Source organism: Cavia porcellus, unplaced genomic scaffold (assembly GCF_034190915.1).
Source record: "Cavia porcellus strain 051 isolate PalLab524CR breed Dunkin Hartley unplaced genomic scaffold, mCavPor4.1 scaffold_30, whole genome shotgun sequence".
Classification (NCBI taxonomy): domain Eukaryota; kingdom Metazoa; phylum Chordata; class Mammalia; order Rodentia; family Caviidae; genus Cavia; species Cavia porcellus.
The window spans coordinates 46,243,534-46,268,805 of NW_026947513.1; the positions used below are offsets into that span (position 1 = coordinate 46,243,534).

The 25,272-nt window shown below is 40.5% G+C and overlaps 1 protein-coding gene across 9 annotated transcripts in view; it reads left to right on the forward strand.

The window, feature by feature from the left end:
• The window catches only part of Slc4a4 (solute carrier family 4 member 4), a 329,139-nt gene that overhangs the window by 95,927 nt on the left and 207,940 nt on the right, over positions 1-25,272 (forward strand). The window contains exon 1 of one of the 9 annotated variants that reach the window (XM_063240315.1): positions 19,226-19,363. The exons of the other annotated variants lie outside the window; for them this stretch is intronic. Within the exon in view, the coding sequence (XP_063096385.1) occupies positions 19,351-19,363 (13 nt within the window). The 5' untranslated portion in view covers positions 19,226-19,350. Of the gene's footprint in view, positions 1-19,225; positions 19,364-25,272 lie in introns of those variants that run through there. 9 annotated transcript variants of the gene reach the window in all.

Below are 25,272 nucleotides of genomic sequence, written 5' to 3' on the forward strand. Positions count from 1 at the left end.
CTTATATTGGATTTCTGGAATTTTGATTATTATATGCCTGAGTGTAGCTCTGTTTGGGTTGTAGGTGGCTGGGGTCCTGTATGTCTCATACATCTGAGTATCTTTACCTTTCGCTAAATTAGGGAAATTCTCTTGGATTATTTCTGTGAATAGCTTTTGTAGTTCATTTGTTTGTGTGTCCCTACTTCTTCTTTTATGTTCTTAATTCTTAAGTTATAGATCCTCTTATCATCTTCTAGCCTTTGTATTATTGCTGTTTGTTTTCTTGTTATTTTTAAGAAGTTTTTCATTTCATTCTCCCTTATTACAAATCTGTCCTCCAGTTGAGATAATCTATCCTTAGTTTCTTTCAAGCTGTTATGCCAGCTTTCGATAGAGATTTTAGTTTCCTGGTAATCTCTTTGAACCTGCTTCACGTATTCTATGTTCTCTCTATTTTCTCCATCAAACAATTCTCCCCTTTTTTTCTGTTCTTCCATTCCACCATCTGTTTTTTCTTGAGTGGTGCTTAGCATTTCTCTAACTATTGTACTTATATCTTGCTTTATTTCGTTAATTACTTCATTTTTAAACTCGTCTATGAGGCTCTGGAGATACCGCTTTATGTCTGTTGGTGCCGTGTCTGATATTGCATGTTTTCTGTTTTCCTTTGCATTTCCCTTTCCTGGATCAGTGTTCTCAGGATTGGGGACTGAGGACCCTTTCTTGTTGCTCCCTCTTCCCGTACTTTTTGCTTCTTCCATACAAGCGTATACAGGAGGCCCAGTTTCTTTCTTTGTCAGTTACAGTTTGTTTGAATTGTGCCGGCTAGTGTTCCCGCCCACTGCAGTGTACTAGGGAGACATGGACCTGGGCAGCCCCTGCTGGGCCCACCTCTCCAGGTCAACCTACTGAAGGCTTCACCGCTAGGGTGCACCTCCAGGCACTGGGACCTGGTTTCGGCTAGCCTATTGGGTCTTAGTGGCGTCACACAGGCCAGGCACTCCCCACCAATCCACTTGAGAGGGGAATATGCAGCTAATGTCACTGCAGCGTCCTGTTCAGGCAAGTCTGCCTGGTCCCAGTATGTCCTTTGCTGGAGCCTCCTATTCTATGAAAGGGTCCTCGTTCTGCTCACTCACTGCAAGTCGATGTGGGGCTCCCTGCTAGTCCCGCTCTCAACTCCGTTCGCAAATTCCCACTCTCAGAGCTTTCGTGCGTCTCTCTCCCTGCCCTGCAGATTTGGGTGCAGCAGTGGCAGCAGGAAATTCTGATCATGCTTCCAGTGGCGTGGGTTCTAGCTTCTGCACTGAGATTTTATCTGTTCCTGGAAATCCTGTTGGATTTCCAGTTGGTTTCTCTTAGCTTAGTTCATTCCTGGGTCCTCAGGGTGTATCTCCCCTTGCTTAGGACTCCTCGTACCGCACCATTCCTGGATTTTAAGCAGGGTATCTCAGAGAGCCTCCGTAGCTGCTGCTATCTATCTGCCATGTTCTTTTGGAAGTCCCTTGTTATCTTATAAAAGTTTTTAGTTGTGCATTTAAGTTTATGATTTATTTCAAGCTAATTTTTGTATTAAAGTATCAAGTGTAAGTCATTTTTAATATTTATTTTTACTGTAAGTAAAAACCTATATAAATGTACATATATACAAATAGGAAAACTATGATGTTTCCTACTTCTTGTAGTTGACAGTGTCTCCTATAGAGAAGTAGCCACTGAAAGAAAGTAAACAGGACAAATTAAATTGGGTTCATTTTAAGGAACTAGATATTTACATAAGTTAGTTAAGGGATTTTAGGCAGAGCAGGAATTAAAGGGCTACCTCTCCCAGCTCAAATATTGTTTCATGATTTCCATTTGAGATGCTGTGCTTGGTTTGGAATCAGATTGTGGCTGCTAACCAAAACATAGACATGAGAACTGTGCTTAATACTGAAGGTGCTATTTCATAATTCAGGGTTCCACTTATGGGCAGCAAAGTGAGGTTGGACTCAGTCCTCATGCTGGACAATGGTAAAGGATGATAAAGTAAGGAGAGTATACCAACTTTTGATTTAAAGGAAAGCGTAAGGAGAAAGCAGTAGGGTGGAATTCAGGAGGCACAGATGATGAGGCCAGACCTGCAGTTAAGTAGTTGTATGACATGATGAAACTTGTACAACAAATATGAGCTCTGGTTTGGTTCCAAGGTAATCTCTGAAACTATTTATTTATTTTATTTATTTTTGAGAAAGTCACTATGTAGTTTAGGCTGGCCTTGAACTCTCCATTGCTGAACCGGCCTTGAATTTGTGGTGATCCTCCTGCCTCAGCCTTCTGAGTGCTGAGATTACAAGACTGAGCTACCACATCTGAAGTTTCTATTCTTATAAAATGGACTGTGGTATGATTTTCATTTTTTTGCTTGCTGATTAGAATACAAAACGTTGACATGAGAAATAATTTGGAATGTTCCCTTTGATATAAAATATGTACCATATTAAGTGTTTATATTTATTTAATATTATTCTGGGTTTATTGTTTGATGGATCCTCTTTCATAAAATTTGAGAGATTATAATGTCATGTTAGATACAGTGATATGCTGTTGTTACCCGTGAAATCTGAACTGTTGGTTTGTTATGAACCATGTTTTATCAGTAGCTGAGTCAAGGCATATTTGAGTCAGTTTTTGTTTTTTGAATGAGATGACTGACTGCATGATGCAAGTTATTACTTACTTATATTCTTTATCTTTATATTTATAAAACTTCAATTCTTTCTCTTTTATACAAGTTTAGAAAAATGAGTGCTTTCATCTTTTCTTTAAAATCTGCTAAGAAACCTTGAAAAGTTCATTTGGAATTTGAACGGAAAAATGACTGAAGTTCTTAGGAAGGACAGCACAACCATTGCTGTGGTAAAATTACAAGCAGGCTCTGTGGAAAGTCAGACAGTAACCCATTGGACCACGCAGCATCGTGTATGGCAGATGGAACAGGAACCGAGTTAGGAAAAGGACAGCCTTGAAGCTAATTCCAACTGAACCCAAACCATGGAGATCTGTCCTATTGAAGGACACCTGTGACTTGTGACTGGATTTCTCAGGTATGCAAAGAATGAAGGAGCCTTATATTTAAAGCTGAGGTCTGGGGATGCCAAGGGGACTTCATTTATAAATTTGATGGACAGAATTTTATTGTGAAAATATTGAGTGTCCCATCATGCATTTCCAAAAAAGTATGCCGTGTTTGTTACCTGTGCTGTCCCAGAGCTGTTTGCCCATCTCAGTGTAGTGCCAGCAATGGGCACAGCTCTGCTTACTTCCTAGTTAGGGCCTCCGTTTCCCTGAAGATTCATGGCTGTCTTCACGTCTCCTTTTCCCTTCTGCCATGCTCTTCATTTCCCTTTCACCGCCTTAATGGGCACTGAGTGAAAGCCCTGTTTTCATCTTTATGTGCTCTTTCATGGGCTGCTTCCTTGACAGGAAGGAAAACCTAGGGACTCAGGACAACTTGTGTTGTCCTGATGCTGGCCTCACAGGAGAGTTGCTCTGTCTTCTGCTCGAGGCTCACAGGGATGGACGGGTGCTGCCTCAGTTACTGTGGATTGCTTGGCCTTTGCAGGTCAGAAGCCAACAGAATCTTGGCAGAAGTGCACCTCTGCCATCCTACGTGCAAGGCCAGAGCTCACTGCCCTGATTCCAGAGTAGCAAATGTTGGCCTGTTAGGGAAGTGGTTTTGAGTCACTGTTATTGCTATATGATCCTCACTTTTCCCTGAAGTCTCATGGCTGGAGGTCGCCAAATTGGATTAAGGATTTATTGTTGTATAGAGAATGGGAGACTGAGCCAGACTGGGTATGAAACTTTGATTTCTTTCCTTCTGCAACTTTCTACTGGTTTTGCGTGTGTTCCAGGGCTGGGGACCTTCCCCGTGGAGCTCGGTGTAGTGTAAGCTGATCCCAGGCCAGTGCCTGGTGTTATTCTTTAGACCAAGTGCTCAGGAGCTTTTTATAGTTCTCGAGCTTCAGGTCCTGCTTTCTTCCTCATTGTGCTAAATGAGGGGAAGGAATGATCATCTCAAGAATTTTATCAGCAGTTAGCTTTCGGGTTAAAGCAGTTTTCTGTTTATTTGTCTTGATTTCTAGAGTCTGTAATTTCCGTTGGAAAGGGCCCCCTGTAATGAGGGTAACAGGAGTAGTGCTCGTGGTAGTGTGATGTCAGAGGTAAAAATAAGCTTCTATCAGTTATGTTTCCTAGAATGGGCAGAAAGGCTTTGACTTGTAATTTAGACTGGGATCATTCTAGATGGTGCACGTTTTGCTAGTTCATTATTCCTTCTTTAATGGTAGAATGATTTGGTTTCCATCAGAAATACCTTTTGTAGACTTCAAGCGCTGAAGAGGTGTAAGGGCCAGCTAATCTCTCCTTCCTCTAAGCAGGAATTCTTGCTGTGGTTTTCTAACTGATAACTTTCACTCCTAAGGGCAGAGAGCACACTGTTTTCACACTGTGGTCCCATCCATCTGTGGGTGGTTTTAATTGCTAAAATGTCTTCCAGGGTATTGAATTAAAGTTGTCTTCTGCGATTTTGACCCTTTGGTCTTAGTTTTTTGCTTGATACTCTGATTAATTCTTACTCCATGTAACAGCTCTGGAGAATAAGAAAGTCATAATATCTCTCATGTTTGGGTGATCTGATGTTTTTGTAAGCTAAATTCTTCCTCCCAGTCACTGCTAAAAATGTCAAGAAAAACAGTGCATTGCTTCTCCAAGCCCATCTTGGCTTATCAGTGGACTTGCTGTCGTTTTCTTATGACCAGGGCATGGACTCACCTGTGTGTTTTGGTCTGGTACCCCTTTGCCTCACCAGTGCTTTTGCAATGTTTTGTCTTACGGGATGTATATCTATATTCTTGTGCTTCAGGTCTTGCTTCCTGTTTCCAGTTTTCTGTTAACCATTGGAATCTCATGCTTTGGTAGTCCTGTGGGGCAACCCCTGCCATCCTGCTTCATTTCCTGACAGCTGTAGGCACGGTGCCCTCCATGGGCCATCTGAGGAGGCCACGTGTGTCGTGAAGTAAGATTCCTCAGTGAGAGCTTTCCAGCTGCAATGGTGGATTACACATGTGTTGAGCAGTTGGTCTCCACAGCTCAGAATTGATTGAGTACGATGTCAGTGGACTGAGTTGTCAAGTGTCGCATACAGATGCAATTCTTTGTGTGGTCCATGGTTAGCAACAGCCTTAAACACTGTAACAAGTAATGAACATTGGCTTGCTAAGTTAGCAAGGGTTAGGATTGGATATTTTGCTGTACCCAACATAAATACAGTGGTCATTTATTCAAGACAAGAAATGAAGCTTTCTTGGCATAATGCATTCTCAATGAGACTGTCCTGGTTCCTTTGGGTTGGAATAGCTGATGTGAGCCTGGCCAGGTGCAGTCAGCAGTGTTCCATGCCCTCCAGTACAGGCTCACTGGGCACTCAGAAAGCAGATCGCTTGCTCTGGGTACAGTCCTCCCTTTGCTGTCCATGCCTCTGAACCATTAATGAGTACAGTACTTCAGGCAGGTTCAGTGGAGGCTAGGGCGTGGTGAGCACTGGAGCTTGCAAGTGTGCAGCATAGCAGGTGGGAGAGAAGAGTTAGGGTCTGGAGCACGGGGAACCTGGCTGACCGCAAAGACCAGCGTTAAACAGTTTTTGCATTATTCTCTGAGAGGGCACGGAAAGAATGCAGGTAAAGGACACACTGCATGCTCCTTCTTTTGAGCTTTGTATATTCTATTTTAGAGTTTATACTTAGAATAAAATTGAATAGAAGAACCTATTTCCCTCTTTGTTTTCTGGTAAACAGTTTTCCAGTGATGGAGCGTTTACTTCCTGTGACTTTTCTTAATGGATTTTGAAACAGTAGTTCTTGTCTTCAGTGTGTATCAGGATCACTTAGAGGTCTTGTTGAGGTGTGGCTTGCTGAGCCTTCCTTTCAGAGGTGTGGGGTGGAAGCTGGAGTGAAGCCCAGGCATGGTTAATAAGGCTCTTCACAGTATTCTCTGCAGAACCTGGGGATGGTTTGTAAAAGTTCTTCACAGTATTCTCTTCCATGTGGTCAGAAACCAGCCCCTGGAAAGGATTGGTATAAAAGACATTGCTTCCCTGTCTGCCAGTTGGTGGATGGTTCCTTCTGTTGTGAGAGGTCATTTGCTTTGGAGACTTGCATTTCCTTCTGGCAGGTGTTTCCTGTGTTTTTTACAGGATTTACTGAATTTACAGGATCTACCATATTTTTACTGGAATACGGAAACATTCAACAACATTGGAATCTTCATAAGCAATTTCTATCCCTTTGTGCAAAGTTAGGGTGAACACTGTGTGTTGTGCTTGACTATGGCATTTAGAAAACACTCAGTTTAAGCTGGATTGAGCAGAATTACATTACCTTGGTTATAGCTATACCATTAAACGGTATTCTCACAGGTGTCTTGACTCATCCTTATACGAACTTTCTGTAGTTTGTGTTACCTGTATGTTATGAATGAGACAGTTTAGGTTACAAGTAGAAGTGGTCCCCTCACCAGGCTGTTAATGTCAAAATTAGGCAGGATTTATTATGTGCTAGAGACTACGTTGTACATTCTGAAATTCATTTTTCCTTTGAATCATTATATGAATACTGGGAAGTATTGTGTAAGTACCCCACAGTGTGTTTCTTTTCAGGTGGCTTTCGGTGGAGTTGCCTACTGGTACCTCAAGGTCATGGGTCTAGTGAGCGGCAGAGCCAAGGTGTAAGTGAGGCTGGTCTGACACCGCAGTGAACACTCTGACTGTGGGTGTGAGAAGGCAGATTTCCTGGATTAATTATGGTGCTCCCATTGGATGTCTTGTCCAAAGAAGGATGGTATTTCTAGGTGCGTTACCAGCCTATGTTACAGCAAGCCGCCATAGTGTGTGGTACAAATCTGTGCCATAGCATCCTCCAGAAAGAAGAGAAAGTGACAGAAAAGAAAGATCTCAGGGGAAGGAAAGCAAACATTCCTAGTATAAAAGTTAAAAAAAATGAAAGGAGTTATAATTGTGCATTATTTTTAGAAGACTTGATAAAAATAATGCTTCTACCTGTCAGTCATGGAAAGTACCAAGCATAGGAGAGGCATTAGCTCCAGTCCAGACCTGGTCTGATAATGCTGACTGCTCTTATTGGAGAAGTATTCAGATTGCCCTGTGTTTTGTAGACACTGGAGTGTTGTTCAGTCTTTCACTTATGGAATCACATTTCTGTTGCTGATACAACCGGCATGTGACCTTTCCTGCCTATGCCTTTGGCAGGGTTGTCTTTTTATCTTTGATGTACAGCGTGGCCTTTGTGTTTTAAACTGCAAGTTCATTTTTGTCAACTGTATCTTGTGTTGTGCTAGTGACTTTTCCTCATTGATAGAAAAGACTTGTGGATAGTAAATTTATCCTTTTTTTAAAAATCAAAGTTTAAAATTAAAATTTTGGTTGCAGAAGTTTTGGTTGTGATCCAATAATCACTTCACATGCAGGAGAAATAACAAAATATTATTTCTTGTGGTTTTTTTTTCCTGAAGCCTTCTCTGGACTATGAATCGAAATAAAGTATTTTCTATTAACTAAGTTTCAGCATGAATAAATGACTTACAGCATTCTTTTTTAAAAATCCAAAATCAAGCTGTTATTCTGATTTTTGTCCCACTAATGAGGATGATGAAAATTCCCAGGAGCTAATCTCTTGCCCTGTTCTGACTTCTTTTTAGTTCTCTGTCTCCAGCGTACATCAGCTGCCATAGCCATCTGACTTCTGCTGCCCACTGGTTAGTAATGTCTCTTGCTTCTGGTAGACTGGGAACTGTGTGAGGAAGGGGAAGCATTCCCATTGTGTGCATAACAGTCTCTTCCTTGAATCAATTCCATCTTGCATATGAAACCTACTGGAAAACTATGGAAGATCAGTGCAATCCTGGTGTTTCTAAGTGCTTTTGTTTCGGGAAAAGTCCTGCAAGTGTTGGAGCTGTAACGTCTGAGCAAATGAGTTGATGCGGCATTGAATCTGGCTCCCAAAGGAGGCCTTGGGCAGCAGTGCAGGCAGGGTGTCTAGAGAGACTTGGGAGTATGTCTGGAGTCATCAGGCCAATATCCTTGGAGGAGGTATCTTGTGTTGCTCAGTTATGTATCCATTTAAAAATGTGGACATAGCATGTAGTGTTCTGTTCCTTTTTTTCTGATTCCATTTTTGAGTTAGAGAAAGTAAAACCCATGTCTCTTTTTTCCCCCTTTGTAACATTGGCATCAAACTGTGTATAACCTGTGTATATTTCAATGAAATGCAGGCTGCTTCTTGACTTCAGGGCTGCTGTTGGAATTACATTCCAGGTCAGAAGTGACAGGTTGAGGCGGAGGCCTGGGCTGCCCTTGAGAGAACGTGCTTTGTTGCGCCTCTGGGAGTAATACAGAGCTGAGTGAGGTGTGAAGCCAAGATTCAAGGCTCAGGAAGAAGACGTAATTAGTTTAGGTGAGAGTTATTCTCTTTCTTTCCAGCAGGTGGACAAGCTAACAAGGAAAACATGAAACAGGCAATAAAGCTCATTTAAAGAGGGAAATGTTCTATGTTGGAATAATTTAAAACTTGTTGTTGAAGAGAATTAGATCCCCTTTGACTATTGGATGTGTCATGTTTCTTATAGGATTTGGTTTAACTTGGCCAATTATGCTAGCTACTTTATTTCTTAACTAAATAGTAGTTACTTGCTGGTATTGTGCTGTACATAATTGCTGCATATACTATCAAAATGTTGTAAGTAGTCTTATATAAGAACTAGGATATTATTATGTAAGAGGGATTCTCAGCTTTCAAGGAGTTTTATCATCTAGCAGAATCACTTGTACATCTGACACAAATCGAGAGCACTTGCAAAGTAATATATTGAAAGTGGAGGAAACAGAACAAAGGGAATAATTGAATCCTGAATGGTAAAAGGGGTGCTGCTAAGATACGGGGCTGGCTGAGGGTGGTGTGGATTTTGAGCTGGATAGTGAAGGAAAAGAGGTGAAGAAGGCATCTCGAGTGCACAGAAGGGTGTGTGTAAACACCGAAGTCCAGACATGACCATAGACAAGTCATGTGCAGTGGCGGGAAAGCTTGCATGGCCACGGGTAAGTTGTGATGAATTTGACTAGTGATTGGATGCAGTGCTGGGCAGCAGTGATGTAGGTCCTCAGATGTATGGATGTGTTGAGATGGGAGAGGCTGACAGCTCCTTAGGTGGCAGAGGTGAGGCTGGACTGCAGCAGCATAGCCAGAGGTCAGAGATGATGGTGTCGTGTGCAGTTTTATAATGCAGGTGTGCTGTACGATACTGGGAATTTCTGCTGGGCTGGAGAATATAAACTCAGTTGCTGGGATGTTACTTTTCCAGTGTCAGGAGTTAGAGCCTGGGATAACCAGTTGGTAAATGTAAATAGGATCGTAGTCTGAGAAGCCAAACATTGATCACTAGTTGTTTAGAATGCCTGTACAAGATATAGTCAGGAATGCATGTGATGAATACTGAGAGAGAAATGCAGAAAGCAAAATTCTGAACCTCAGGGGCTGTTGTCAGCCAGAGGGGTGGAGACAGACAAAAAGAACAGTCAGCAAAAGAGACAAAGAGTTTGCAGAAGAACACAGGGAACACTCGAGGAAGCCATGCGAGGAGAGAATTTCAGCAGTGCCAAGTGAAGCAGAGAGGTCAAGGGAACTGAAGGTTTGAGAAAGGCCTATTGGCTTGTCAAGGGGAAGGTCTTGGAGACTTAGAAAAATGTGTTTCCAGTGAAGTTTCAGTACAAAAGTGTATCAAGGATTTTCTAGGTGCATGACAAGGGGATTAATGTTTAATAAATAAATCCCCTCTGTAACTGCTTTAGTGCATATTACTGGGTATCTAGGTCTTTAGTATCTCAAGGGAAACTTTGAGGTCATCTCAGAAAGGAATTGAGGTTAGATTTCTCGTATTATGCAAACCAATCAGGTGATTTATTGTGTTATGTGAGAGAGAAACTCTCAAAGCTGAACTATTGGACTTATTTGGATTCAGAAGATCATAGTGAGGAAAATTATTAGAAGAGTGTAGAACTCTTTTCATTGGTTCTGTTTGTGTGTTAAAGATGAACTTTGTTTATTTATCTCACATGTTAAGTTGTGAAAAACAGTAAGAATCAGATTAAAGTTTACCAAAATAACTGACAGTAATTTATATGGAGTCAGAGGCCTCCAAAAAATTTTGATGAAGATTGAATCAAAGCTCTAAATTTTATGAGCCACAACTGATATTGAGCCAAAAGAACATTGTGTAAGAAATCACAATTTCATTGAATAAATGGGAAGTGATAGGTTAGATGCGGTGAAAATCTCAGATTTTATATGGCAGGAGACTCTCATAAGTCAAGGGGAGGTATTTATAGAGAGAAAGTAGACTTTTAGATTGATATTATATTGAGCTAGTATCAGTAATCTGATTGATTAAAACATGAAACTATTACATGTTCTTCAATGTAAATGGGTGAAAATGTACTTTTCTGGTGAGTTAAAGATGTGATTTGGATTTCTAGTTACATGACAACAAACTAGTTTTGCAGCTATGACGAAAATGATAGAATTAAAAAAAATTTTAGCTCATTATTCTGTATGTCAGATTACAGTTGCCCTGAACCAACTAGGAGATAAATACAAAATTTTGTTATAGTTGAGGATATGACCTGTGTTTGCACAGATTTTCAGTCTCTGTAGTAAAACATGAATTTCTTGTGTTGGTTCTTTGATATAAAATGTATTTTTTGAGTGCTTTATAAAATTTGTAGACTCTTTTTACTTAATAAATTTAAGACTATGCTTAAACTTGAATTACTTGGAATTCCGAGTTTTTCTGGTTATTCAACTTGACTAAATGGTCCTGATGGGGGCAGTTTCATTCTGTACTTTCTCAGGAGCTGCTATACACTTTCAGGATGGAGAAATATGCAGAAAAGCCAAAAGTCAAAAGTGTTCAAAACTAGAAACATTCTTAAAATATACCTATATGAGCTCTTCCTAGTTACCAGAAAGATTAAAGGTGACATATAGTTATTAAATAGACTAAAATAATAAAAATTAAATTATAAATAGAAAAATGGGAGAGAAAAAAAGAGACTTGAATGGAGTGAACAAAGAACAATCATGTCACCTCTGTGTGTGTGTGTGTGTGTAAGAGAGAGTGTGTGTGTGTGTGTGAGTGAAATTTTTGTGTTTTTCTCATAAGGAAGTATATAAAGCTTATTTATTGAATACTGAGACAACTTAAAATAAAAAAAAATTTACTAAGGAGAAGCTCTAGAATCACCCACATAAAATCCAGAAATAAAGCGCAGATAGAGGTCTGGCAGGGAGAGCTGGAGACAGAGGTACATTCTTCCCTGGGAGTAGGGTACCGCACTCAGCAGCGCCCTGGACAGCATCCCCAGTGGCCATCAGCGGGATCCCCACTTCCGCTGAGCTGGCCCCGGACTGTCACCCAAGTCTGCAGAGTCCATTCAGTGGTCAGTCGGTTGACTCTGTCTGTGATCACCGGTGAAGCAGCGGTTTCTTCTCCCCCTCGCGTCCTCTGAACTTGGGGAACACCCTGCAAGTTATGCTGCAGCCTGTTGGCCTGCTCTGCGTGCCCACGGTGACCACACTTGCTGTGTGGACCGCGCCGTCGTCGGGAGTCCCGGGGAAGGGCAGGTCTTCATGCCCGAAGTGCAGGGTGCGTGGTTATATGTGGTAAGTTTCTGGAGAACATGATGAAGACAGTCTGGGAACAGTGAGGGCCTTCACTTCCCTAGTGGACACAAGGGATCGTTTCATCTAACACGATTTCCACGGAGGGTTTTCGTGGTCCCCTTGGAACGGCTGTATGACTCCCAGAAAGACGTGAAATATAAGGAAAAATAAATGCCGTGTGCAGTGAGAGTCCTTGGGACTTTAAGGGCGAAGAAACGTTCTGCAGAGACCGACTGGAGCCACATGGAGCAGGTTCCACTGGGAGTGTGGCTGCCACCCCTCCTCCCACGCCACTCGCCCCTGTGTCCCCTTGGCGTGGGCCTGTGGCCACGGCCTCGGTGGACTCAGATTAGGTCATGGGTGATGCAAGTTCATCTTTGGGTGTTGTTGGGTTGGTTGGGACCTGGCAGGAGAAGAATGTACGTCTGTCTCCAGCTGTCCCTGGGAGATGAAAACAAGTTTGATTTTTTTTTTTTTTTGAAATGAGGAGGGAGTGTAGTAATGTTTCCTTTGTAGTGAGTTAGCAAGTGTGCTAGATGGGGGAGTGTTCCTGAAGATGTGGCACATCAGAGGCTGATGAACTCATCTTGAGCCAGGCGTCCGGTGCTGCTGTGACTGAGATTCCGCCCTGAATTATGGAAGATGTGGATACTGTCAACCAAGGACAGCAGGCAGGGGCTTCCCTCACTAAGGCGATTGTCTCTGCGTCCTCTCTGGGCCTGCTGCTTTCAAGTGGCTTCCTTAGCCAAGGACGTGTAAATAGCAAATGGTACCCCAGAGTTTTATAAAAATTATATGTACTTTAAAACACAAGTCACAAGTTAAAAGATAGCTTAGTTTCTTTCTGTGGCAAAAATTCAGTTTTGTGCCATGAAACAGATTATTTAAAACTACCTGCTTCTTGGAGGCTGCTTCTTTATATTTCTGTCACTTAAAGCACGTAGCCCTGCTGAAAGTGTGAGGCACACTTAATCAAACATTGCACTCTTAAGGAGAGTTGTTGGGGGACTTTCAGTGGCAGAAGGGGTGAATAAAGCTTAGAGTAGGGAGTGATTTTGAAAGTGTGAGCAGTTGGAGATGAAAGACTGCAGTTTAGAAGAATGGTGTTTGTAGATGTGATTGAAAGGCACAGTGAATATTTAAAGTTTAAAAAGTTACTTCGCAGTACCCTTCCTCAGCTCCCACACACGCGTCTCATTGTCCCCACCTGTTTATAAAAGTGTCCCGGAGTCCTTTCCACGGACCCTCTGCTTCAGGGAGTGGTAGAAATGATGGATGCGTGTGTGCGATCAAGGGGGAGTGTATTTAGTGGGATTAATGACAATGTGTGTGTTACTGTAATAAATTTTAAAAGTCACTGTGCTTTTTTCATGCTTTGTAGCTGCATGGTCATTTCACATCGTGTTCTCATGCACAGATGCATGCTGGGAGCAGATGCTGTATTTCTCTACAATTAGGGGACCAGTTTGCTTAGGGAACAGATTAGACTCTGGAGCTGCCAATAAGGTGTCAGTGCACCAACCTGTGCAGGGGTTTGCCTTTTGCTTTGGGGTAACAAATTCTAATTAATACTCAGGTAAGAGAGTTTCATGGACTTTAGTTTGATTTTCCAAAGAGAGGAGGCAGTCACAGTACTGTATCATTCTTTTCCATAATTCTTCAAAATTCGTTGGAGAATAAACATATTTGCGTATCTTTCCTACATGCCTTTTCACCTTGGGGAATTCATTGTGTGTGTGTTTTTTTTTCCAAAACATGCTTGTTTTCAGTTTGTTAGTGCTTCTGATATGAACCAGATATTTTAATCTGGTTTTCCATTTTCTTTGTCTATCTTGTACAAATAAAATTTGAACGTGTTGTTATTTCCATAGTTCAAATAATATGGGAGGAAAAGCAAAATAACACACACCAAATAACAGAGCAGAGAGTGCAAGCCTGTGTTCACTCTGTTGTCCCTGAGCCCATTCTGGATATCCTGTTCCTGTCTCTGTGGATTTGCACACATAAATGTACATGAAGAAAAGATGCTAACTTTTGTGTAGCAATAGATATAGTTAGAACTTGTTCTAGCTCATATGGAATGAGCCATGAAGAGTGAACCTAAAAAATCCAACTTGTATCTTCCAGTGACGTGCAGCATGTGTGTTACAAGCATTGTCTGGGAAGGCGGCAAAGCTTTGGTTCTTCAGTTTATTCTTTGTTTTGTTTTTCATTTTGTTTGCACTCCTGGAGTTCACACTGAGCTGTATTCCCTATACTGTTTGTAAGATTTGTCTGAGACAGGGTCTTGCTAAATTGCTCAGTCTGGACTTGAAACTTGCAATCCTCCTGTCTCAGCCTCCCACCGTCTGGGATAAGAGGCATGTGTCACCACACCCACTTCAAGCTTATTTTTTTCAAAGTTCTGTGTATTTTTGTTTGGGGACCGTTAGTTTTTTTTCTACATTTTAGACTAAATCATGTTTTAAATTTCAAAATGCAGGAAGACTGAAACATAATTTGGTCATTTCTGCTGACTAAATGTGGTATCTAATATTTTATTAATTTTAAAGTGGCTTACTTATACATGCTTGATAGTGTAGAGTCTGTAATATGAAATAATTCCTCTCTTTTATGCATAATTGAAAATCTGCTCTCTCAGGTTGAAAAAGTTTTCTGTGTTTGTGGATCTGTTGTTGACAGACTTAGCAGTTTCCTTATTCATGTGGTGATAGAAAATATGAAATTATCCCACCCTGGCTGTTCCTTGGCTCTCTCTCATTTGGATTTTAAGTGTTACTAGAATGAAATATCTCGTAATCATTTATTAGAGATAAAAGACAGACTTCTGTATTATAGACTGTTGGCAGGACTGAGTGTTATTGAACACACGTCTTGGCTCAACCCACCAGTCGCTGTTGAGAGCCAATAATGCCAAGCTTAGCCGCACTTGCTGGTAGATGCTCTGAGGTTTCCCAGGCGCTGGGAGGGCCTGAGACAAAGAGGCTTTATGAGAGTCAGCTAGAGGCTGGCTTTGGGACAGAGGCCTTGGAGAGTCTGTGTTAACCATGGCCTGCCAGGGGCCACTGTCACCACCTGTGTCCCAGGATCCACCAGCCCGGTGGGCTGAGCTTGGTTCTCCAGGTTACATTGTGAGCTTCTTTGGCTTCCTACCCGCGCAGTTGCTCTGCAGAGAGACGCACTCGGCACACAGCACACAGTCACTGTTTTCAAAAAGCTGCTCCTTGTCTTTGCATTCTGAGGTTGTTTCTGTAGAAGACAATCACTCTCTCACTTACCTTTCTGGTTTGGTACATAAATATAACATGTGTATGCACATGTGTGTGTATTTGTGCATATACTTTGGCAAAGAAAATTAGTGCAGTGGTGGATGAGTCAGTGAAGGGTGAAGAGCATGCTGTTTAGGGTTAGAAGCCCTTGATTCAGGTTTTGTATCTGCCCCTTACGGGCGCTCTGACCTTTTGAGACTCTGTTTCTATTTTCATTCCCCATCTTGGTTGGGATTGGTAGCCTCAAATGAGGTAGTGTATTTAAAAACACTATAAACTCCACACATATGTTAATTATTGTTATTATTTTAAATGTGCCCTTGCCACTATAATCAGGTATTAGTAATGAATGCCTCGTGAGTTGTTTTAACCCCAGAAAAACACATACAAACTTACTATGGCCTACTTTGGTCATCAAAAGGCATAAGAGCTACTGCTAAGTATTGAAAATCATGAGCATGGAGATTCCACACTGAGGACCTGTGAGCAGTATTGGGTGAGGAAGAAGGCTGAGAACAAAATGAGTGATGGTGAAGTTTCTGTACGTCCCGCTGAACTGAGAAGGACAGAGTTAGCATCCTAAGGTTGACAGTGTTTTAGAACTCAGGTCAATGCATCAGGAGTAGCACTTACCAACTTTTTAAGACAAAAAATTTGTGAGTCACCAAGAATACAAATATGATTTACACACTTTTTGGAGGGAAATTACATAGCTTTTTGGGTAAAAGTGAAAATCTTTTGGTTACAGAGAAAATGGTGAAGCAATTAGTAGGGTTTTTTTTTTTTTTTTTTTGGTACCAGGGATCCAACTCATGACTGCGCACTTGCAAAGCAGGTGCTTATGCCACTGAGCTAAATCTCCAGTGCCCAATTCAGTATTTTTTGAGGTGAATTTCACATCGTGGAAAAGGTGTATCTCTACTGGAATTCTGAGACTATCTTCAGGTTAAAAGTGTCAATAAGAAATCACTCAGGTTCAGGTCTGAGCAGCTTGTGTGTCCCCAGAGTTTCTGGCTGTCAGCTGGGACTTGAAATTTGTCCATCCGGTCTCACGGATGAGTCTCATTTCATTCTTTGGCTTCATCTTCAAATGATCTTTGTTTTTTTCCATTTGAAACTTCAACTTTTTCACTGAAAATATTCTGAGGGATTCAAAGTTAGAGAAGTCTTGACACATTTATTAATGTAGCCATTATGTGTATTGTTATAGCCTCATTTTTGGAGTAGAGCATCTCATGCATTCACCTGACCATCCTGTAAGCATCATTCAGTTTTTTGAAGAAAGATTTCATCTTGGATTTGAATGAACTGTTGAGCTGGCTGAGTTAAGAGCTTCATATTTGCCATCTGTGAGGCTATGTGACTTCAGCCAACTGGCAGTGTCCCAGCCTCCCTCTGTGTAGCACATGGGAAAGAGGATATTGGGAGACAGGTGCTGAGGAAATAAAGCATGCTTACTACGATGCATGGGACACAGTCCAGTGTTGTTTCTATAATTAGAACTTGGTGCTCTGTTCAGCTGCAGAAGGGGGCATGCCAAGCATGATGTTACTTTAGTTTGGTTTCAGGGCAGGAATCACATCAGTCACTGGAGAAATGGGGAGGAGGTGCCTACCTGAGTTGGGACTGTGTTGTGGACTTTAGAAATAGTGATGTTTATTTTTCAGTCTCAGCAGAAGAAATATTTAAAAATTACGGGAACAAACCAATAAAGCACATAATAATGGTAGAAAGAGCACTATATCTGAGAATAATGAATTTATGATCTCAGATTTATGAGTTTATTAAGCCTAAGAGTCTTGGCTTTACTAGTATCTTTCCAACGTGGACAAGTCCCTTAATGCTCTGAACCTCTGTTTTCTTGTTTATAAAACAGCATTGCTATAGAGATTCTGAGGTCCCTTCCCAGTCTAAACTCTTGTAACTTTGATTTTTCTGGGATCACGATTGCTTCCTTCCAGAGCATGAAGGTAACAGATATTCCTTATTAAAAAATCACATTTAGAAATCTATGACAGCAAACTCTTTTGCAAAGACAGTGCACAGCAGTGGGTCTATGAGCCTTGTGCCCAGGTGATCACTGGTAGCTTTTTTAAACTCAGACTGTGCTGTGGACTTTGTGTATCTGTCTCTCCACCTTCTGGTTCACTGAGGTTGTGAAAGATAGGTGCCACATCTTGAATGTGCAGTTCTGGGTAGGCAGTCTTCATCTTCACAGCACACAAGCTTGTCAATGATGACCCTCAAAGGTGACAGTGCCCTGAGGTTGGGACTTGTAATCACATAGGAAAAGAGCATGATGCCATGTTAGGTCTCGGTCGAGTATTTTTTTGGAGGGACATCATATGCGTAGATTTTGGTAAATGGTTTTTAGACAGATTGTTTTTCAAGCTCCATCATGTGTCTTTAAAGTTTTTCGCTTTCTGTAGTAGTTATTTTTCCCAATGTTTGCAATACATTCTATTATAAATTGAGCTTGCCATCTGTCGTAAGAGAGAGTATGAAAATCAGGCTCTGTCAGTCTTTTTCTCTTCTTCATTTCCGTCAGACTCATTTTTCTCCACTTTACATTCCCCGTGAATGTGGCAGTGATCTTGAGGCATACAGCACCCCGGCAGATGTGGGTCAGAAGTGGGCTGGGGAGACACAACTGGTGAAGCAGGGTAGGGGAAGTGATCGATTATTCATGTGGTTCTTCTTTGTAAGTGTAGAAAAACAGATTGGTTGTTGATAATAAAATTCAGCCCAAATGGCATTTACACTGTTGTAATTCTCATTTTCACAGCAGTGCCATGTATCTCTGTCACTCTGTCAAATCATTTGCAGATTGCTTTGCTGTTCATACTTGAAGTGCTTTTTGAGTTGGGGTGTCTTCCCCACGGACCACCCCTTGGGAAAAAGCTCTTCGGTATATGTGGATGAAATGCATCTTTTATGTGACCAACTCCTTTCATTTTTTGGTTCTTTATTTTCTATTAGTAGAAAGAATAAAATGGAAAACTGTAGCTTAACATTGCAACCCAGCATCAAAATTAGATGTCCATGAGCTCCTTGAGGTCTGACTGCTCTGTCTGAATAAAATTGCAGCTCTCATTCCCAGACAGGTGTTTTTCTTTTTTAAATCAATCATTTTTTCCTTCCTTGCTTGTATTTAGGTTACTTGCAAGTAAGCCCAGATGGAGATCATTTTTTTTCATTTGCTTTTGTTACTCATCATCACCTATTATTAGTTTTATTATTGTCTGTTTGGATGATATACCCAGTTGAAAATTTCCTGCCTTTAACACAAAGTAATTCAATGTACACATGCTCATGCACAATGCTTAGATTTGAGAATTTTATAACTTAGATGATGCCTATTTACATTGGTAGAGTGATTTTTAAAACAAACTTTACTCTGTCATGATTGAAATACTACTGTGTTCCAGAAACACTCTCAAAGATACACCCAGAAATAATGTTTTACCAGCTCTCTGGGCATCTCTTAGCTATTCAAGTTGACACATGAAATCAACCATCACCAGGAGGTTTTTAGAAAAGTGCTTAATGTGCAGCATTGAATTACTCTACGATAACATGATTCGAGGTTCTGGTTCTAGATCTCCGAAGACTGATTCTGTCCTGGGCAAGATTAAACAAACAAACAAAGAAACAGTGTACTTTAGTGTCTTTAGTTATTAAAGAGGGATAGTAAAAGGTGTCCTAGAAAAATGTTAAGCTGTGTTTATTTGTGTTCACGGTGGAGTCTTAGTTTCATTTGTACTTTTAATTTTGTGGAACACTTAGAATTGCTTAGCTGAGACGTATATCTTAGCGTAGCTGTCTTTGCAGCATGTCTCTTAATAGAGATGTTTATACCTAACTCAGTTTTTAATAGATATACTGAATTACTGGGAAAAGTCAGAATAATAAACATTCTGTATTTATATGACCAACACCCTGTACTGCTTATCTCATTTAATCCTTATTCCCACGAATTATCAATCACTAACCACACAGATGATACAAGCAAGGCTTAGCGGAGTTAAATAATTTCCTCAAGGTCACATAACTGGTAGGTGGTGGAGCATGGATTTGGATCTCTGAGAGGATAAAATAGCATAATTGTTACTGGTGTGGGATTTGGAGTGAAAGTCTTGTTCTGTCTCTTAGTAGCTGTGCAACCTCAGGCAAGTTTCTTGACCTCTTTAAACCTTCATTTTTTAGATTGATCTACTTCACAGGGCTGTTCTGAAGACTAAATTCAAATTCGCCTTTACCATGATCTGACATAGCAAGAGAGGTGCGCAGTGCCCCTGCCTACAAGGTTCTACCGTGTTAAATGAGAGATGGACCATGAAGGTGAAATGTGAACAAAATTTTATATGTTTTTTAGTGTATGATAATGTGTTAAACCATGCGGTCTTAGTAAAGAAGAAGCCTCGTGTGGCACATGAAGTGTATCAGAGCTTCATGGCAGGGCTGGAGAGGGAAACTCTTTCCTCATCTTCACCTCTAGCACATTGCGAATCTTAGAGCAAACTGTTTTCCTCTCGTGTTACTTCTGTGTTCCTCTTTCTGTTTTTAATCTGTTCATGCATTCATTAAACATCTGTTGCAAGATACTATCCAGGGCACATTTACTGGGGACTTACGGGCCGGAGAAGAACTAAGCTGTGGTATTTGTTCTGATCACGAGGCGTGGAACTTACAGCTAAGTGGGAGGGCAGACAGGTCTGTGCAGACTTAATTATAATGAACACTGAAACAGTAGTGCTCTGAGCTGGGAGGCTTTGTGAGAGTGGACAGTGGAGTTCACTAATGCCAAAGAGAAGGGACTGTCTTTCTTACTGTTTCTCCAAGCATGGAGGCCAGTGTCCAACATACAGTAGGCCCTTGGTGTAGTGAATCGGATGCTGATTTGCAGGCCTCGATCATTTGGAAGATCTGTACCTGTCTGTTTCTTGTAGCTCCTCTGCCTCTTTCAAACATAGTTCAAGGCGTAGGGTCAGAAGAGTAGGGTGGTTCAGAGCATAGACTACAAAGATTTCCTGCTTTTAGTTCCTGCTTATTAGCTGTTTGATCTCAGCTTCTCTGTACACTCAGCTTCCTTATCTATAAAATGGGATAATAATATTTCCTAGCATTATTAAATGGGGAAAATAAAATCATAAAGAATTTAGAATGGACACTAAATTCTTGGAATAGTAATTGCTTCATAGATATCAGCAGTTTTATTTTTTATTTAGATATATTTTATCCTGAGTTCATTTATTAGTAATGTTGCCTCACAAATACTTACTGTTGCCAGCAAAAATAGAATTTTCCTGTATATTTTCTTATTTACAGTGGGCAAGAGGGAAGGTGACTTATTTTAGGCAGCACGTTGTTTATTTATGACCTGCTCTTGCTTTAAAGCAGAGACCATCACGTCCTGGTGAATGTCACAACGAGTTCACATGTATTTTGCTAATTACAAATCTTGCTTCTTGGAGGCCCCTTTAACTATTAAAATGACCTGAAGATTCTGATTTTTTCTTCACTATTAATAGTTAACAAACTGCTTAATGTGCAGCAAGAAAACTAAGTAAGCCTGAAGTATTCACCAAATGGCTTGTGAATTAGTTATAAACTGTTTCAGTAAACACTGAAAGGGTGGCAATTACTTAAAGTGATTGTCTGAGTTTCACTAAAGTATTTAAGAGAAAAAAATAAATGATTACAAGGAACTTATTAGAAAACCTTCAATGTAGGATTTACCAAACTGATTTAGTTCATAACTTTAGTCAAGGAGCTGTATAAAAATACAAATTTTACACACACACACACGGACACACACACACATGTACAGACTTAATGAAGTTCAGAACCCTGTCATCTGTGTTTTTTAAAATTGCTCAGGTGAATCTGATGATTCAGCTTGTGGGAAAACACTGCTCTCAGCTGTTATCTGGCTAAAAGTTTACCTTAGATTTTGCCTATAGTAATGGTAAAAAAGCACCCAAACACCCTTCAGTATGACTGTTATCAAGAGTTGGGGGTGATGCAGAATGAGAGTAGCTGAGACAGTGGGAGACTATGATGTTTGGTTTGCCTTCTGTGACTGTCAGTCCTGATATGCCAACTTGAGAGGATGAAGAACTGCCTGGCCAGTTAGTAAAACACACTTCTGATTGTATCGGGATAGGTCACGGAGGTATGAGCTTCAATACTGTATATATGGTTCCCTGTCTTCTCTGACACTTTTCCCCTGTCCTGTTTTCTGGATGCCCTGGACTAAGCAATTTTCCTCCACCACATCCTGCTGCCATGATGTTTCTGCCTTGGAATCACCTGATCATGAACTTGATTCCATGAAATGGTGAATCAAAGTAAAGCTTTCTTCGTTTGAGTTGTGGATGTTGTTCGTCCCAGTAAAAGGAAAACTGACTAATATGCTGGTACCAGGAGTGGGATTGTTGCTGTGACTACACCTGACCGTGTGCTTTAGAAGCCTTTGAAAACGGATCTGTGGGAAGAGTTTTGAATGATTTGGAGATGTAGGATAGAGAAGCCCTAGACAAATGCTGTAAGAAGAGCATGGTGAATAATTTTGGTTGAGGTTCAGAAAGGCCAGATGCTGATAAGAATGCAGACAGTAAAGGCCAAGGTCAGGAAGTTTCAGATGGGAAGAAGGACTTCACTGGCATTTGGAGTAGAAGCTACGTATGTTATACTCCCACAAAAAATTTGCCTATATTTGACCACATCTTGAAACTACAGGGCAGAAGACTGATTAATCTGGTGGAGGAAAAATCAAGACAGCCCAGTGTTCAGGTGTGACATGAGTATTGCTGTCTTCTTTTAGCTAGATTTATAGTGTGAATTTGCAGCAAAAAGCAGCGCAGAAAAATCTGAAAAGCTTAAATAATATTTTGATTCAAAGAAACCAGAGTTGGGGCCAAAGGAGGTATGATTGCTTTCAAAAAGGAAATGAGTACTTTGTACAGAGACATGAAGAAAGATGGCTCAAGGAGATCTGAGGAATCAATCAGATGCCAATATTTCAAGTTCAAGGATGCAAGTGTAAATTTTTCACTGAAGAAGTGAATCTCTGGGACTCTGGCTTGGCAAGGGCCTCCCAGGGAACTGGTTCCCCAGGATCTGTTTTACACTGCTTAGCTACCCAGGATTCATTTCACTCTGCTTAAAGAGGCTAATACAACCATGGTCCAAGGGCCTGCCTGCTTTTTCTACTTGGTTTTATCTCTGTGTTGCTGGTTTTATTGGCATGCAAAATGCAAGACTGTGGAGCCAGGGAGGCTTCCATCCAGATTTCAAAGGAGGTCAGACAAGGAGACCTTGAGAGTGAAGTAGGTGAAACTCTGGGAATGTTACTGAAGGTGGAGTAGAGTCCCCAGGTCGTTGGAGATGTTGGAACCATGGAATATGTGATGAGTCAAGCTACAAGTTGTGAGCAGAACCAGCGTAAGAGAAGACACATGGGCCGCAACCAGCAAGGCCACGTGGATGAGGTCATCCATACCCGCTTACCCCCATGTGCCTCAGATGCTGGACGTGGGGCTCTAAGACTTAATGTTTGGCCCTCTGGGTTTCATCTTTGCTCTTATTCTTTTCTGTCTCCTGTTCCCCCTTTTGGAATGAAAAATTTACCCTGTGCCACCATAACTGGAGATTATATAATTTTTATTGTGTTTTATTTTATTTTTGTAGATGTCATAGCTAAGAGTTTGCCTTGAGTCTCATAGAAGAAGACAGACTTATTAGCAATGCTGGGACTGTTGAGACTTCTCAGCAGGGATTATTGTGTTTTAGTTGCACATGAGATAGTTTTATCTTTAGACAAAATTATTATTGTATTTATTTGGGAACTGTGGTTTTAGGAGAGGTGTTTTAGTGTAGAAAGGAGTGATTGTGACTATTAATCCTGTTGTATCAATTTGACTTGATTAAAAAATACCTAGATTAGTAAAACATTTTTTCTGGATTTAAAAAATTTTATTTTAAAAATAAAACAAAGATAAAAATAATGCAGAATTTTTAAAAAAAATAGTAAGAAATCAACACTAGTTAATATATTACATATTATCTTAGAAGTAGTTGTTCAGGTTACAAGATTTAGGGATAAAATGATCAAACAATCAAACAATGGGAGCACAATCTGTTCCTTTTGAGGAAATTACAGAGATTAGTAGTGTAGTTATCTGATTTATGTGTATATATACATATAATCCTTTCCCTTCTTCCTTTTCTCCTTTCCCCTATCCAACTTGTTCTTTCCTTTTGATAACTTTCTTTCCTAACATTCTTTTGGGTGTGGCTAGGTGGGTCATGAAGGCTTGACCTTGGGAACTATGGTGGCCTCTGGCCTCCTTTATTTCTGATATTGTTCTCCTGTTCTTTTTCCCAGCCACCATAAACTAAGAAATATTACGCCACCATACCCTTCTACCGTGTTTGTCCTTGGAGACAGCCAGTCATGGACTGAATCCTATGAAACTGTGAGCTAAATTTAACTTCTCCTCCATGAAGTAGTGGAAAAGCTGACAGACACACTTTTGTAAGCCATCAAGGGCAGTGAAATAACCACTATTTATTGGGCAATGATAGGAAACAGTACAACTAGATTTTCTACAGGATAATTTTTTTTAGATAAGTGAGAACTATACATGAAAAAGGTGATTTTATTAGTTCTTATCTGGTAAGTAGAAGTGATTCATTTATAAATAAAATTGCAAAAGAATACTGAGAATGCTTTTGAAGCAAAATAGCCTGACTGCAGGTTAGAGGAAATAGGTACATCCTCAAGGTGTGCACAGCTGAGATACAAAGAATAGTCAGCTTGACTGTCTATAGCCTGATCATATAGCGTTAGAGATACATTCACGGTGTAGAGAACTACTGAATATCCTCCGCTTTTCCCCCCACCACCATGGTGTTGCCTTACGTAGCTTTCTAAAACTCACCTGATTTTGCCACTCCCTGCTTGAAACCCTCAGTACTTCCTTATTGGATTATTGGAGAAAGTCTAAATACCTAATTAAAGTTTATAGGGCCATCCATGATTTATCTCATATCTGTTTTATAGTTTACTTTCTCTTACCATATTTTCATGCTCTTATGCTCCAGCCTACTGAAGGCTAAACATGCAGCTGAAGTTCTCTGAGCAAATACCCTGAACATTATTCTGTTACTGTCCCTGGCATAGTACCTCACAGGGTCTCAGTGTGCAGTAGGTGTTTAATACGTGTTTGTTAGATGTATAAGCACATCAATGCACAGTTATGGTAATTAACTCTTTGTGTGTGGGCTTTCCCTTTGGGATATAAGCCTACTAAGTTCCATGTTATAGTATATATACAGTTTTTTCCACATCATAAATACTCATTAAGATTTTGTGAATAAATCAACAATCTGTCAGCATTAAAGATTATATTGCATATTCTGAGTCACCCTTTTATCCATGCAATTGAAGGGAGATTGGATGTCAAACATATTAAATAATGTTTGATTTTCTTGGAATTTTTAAAATTATCAAGCCAAAGAATGGCTGTTCGAATCTTGAGACATGGGAAATTCGGCATAATTGTCTAGGTTCCTCCTTTTCCCAGAGAATCTTTTTGTTTATTACTGTATGCTGTGTCTGTTAGCATCAAACTTAACGCTCAGACAGATCATACAGATTTAAGCAGAAGTGACCCCTGTACAGTTATTTCCTAATAGATAAAACCTCACCTGGGTGAAGAAGGCAGTTACATATTTTGCACTGTGTGAGAACTTTGGTTTGAGGTGAATTTCCTAGAAAAACAAAGATATTGAATAATCATTACGTGACTTTACATAGTTTGATTTTGAGCAGAGACCAAAAGGAATGCTTGAGAGTTTGTCATGCTCACCTCACTGAGGCGAAGTGTCACCAAGCTGAGGCACAGGTTCCGGTTCAGACACCTTCAGCAGGACACAGATGACTTCCTTCTAATTACGGGCTCCAGCTGCTTGGTATGGAATACAAGGCAAATGTATATATCTGGAGCATCCCATTTATTTTGGGAAACATTTTTATGATAAAATAAACTTAGAACTATTTATTTTAACTACAAAATCCTTGGGATCCTTTAAAAAAGCATAGTTTTATACAGGTGTTTTGAGGCTGGGTGGATGTTTTTGTTATCCAATCTGATAAATATTTTGAAGAGCATGCACAGTAGACTAAAGAATTGGTTCGTAACATGAAAGATTTAATGACTGGAGCACAGGCATTTTCAGTTCAG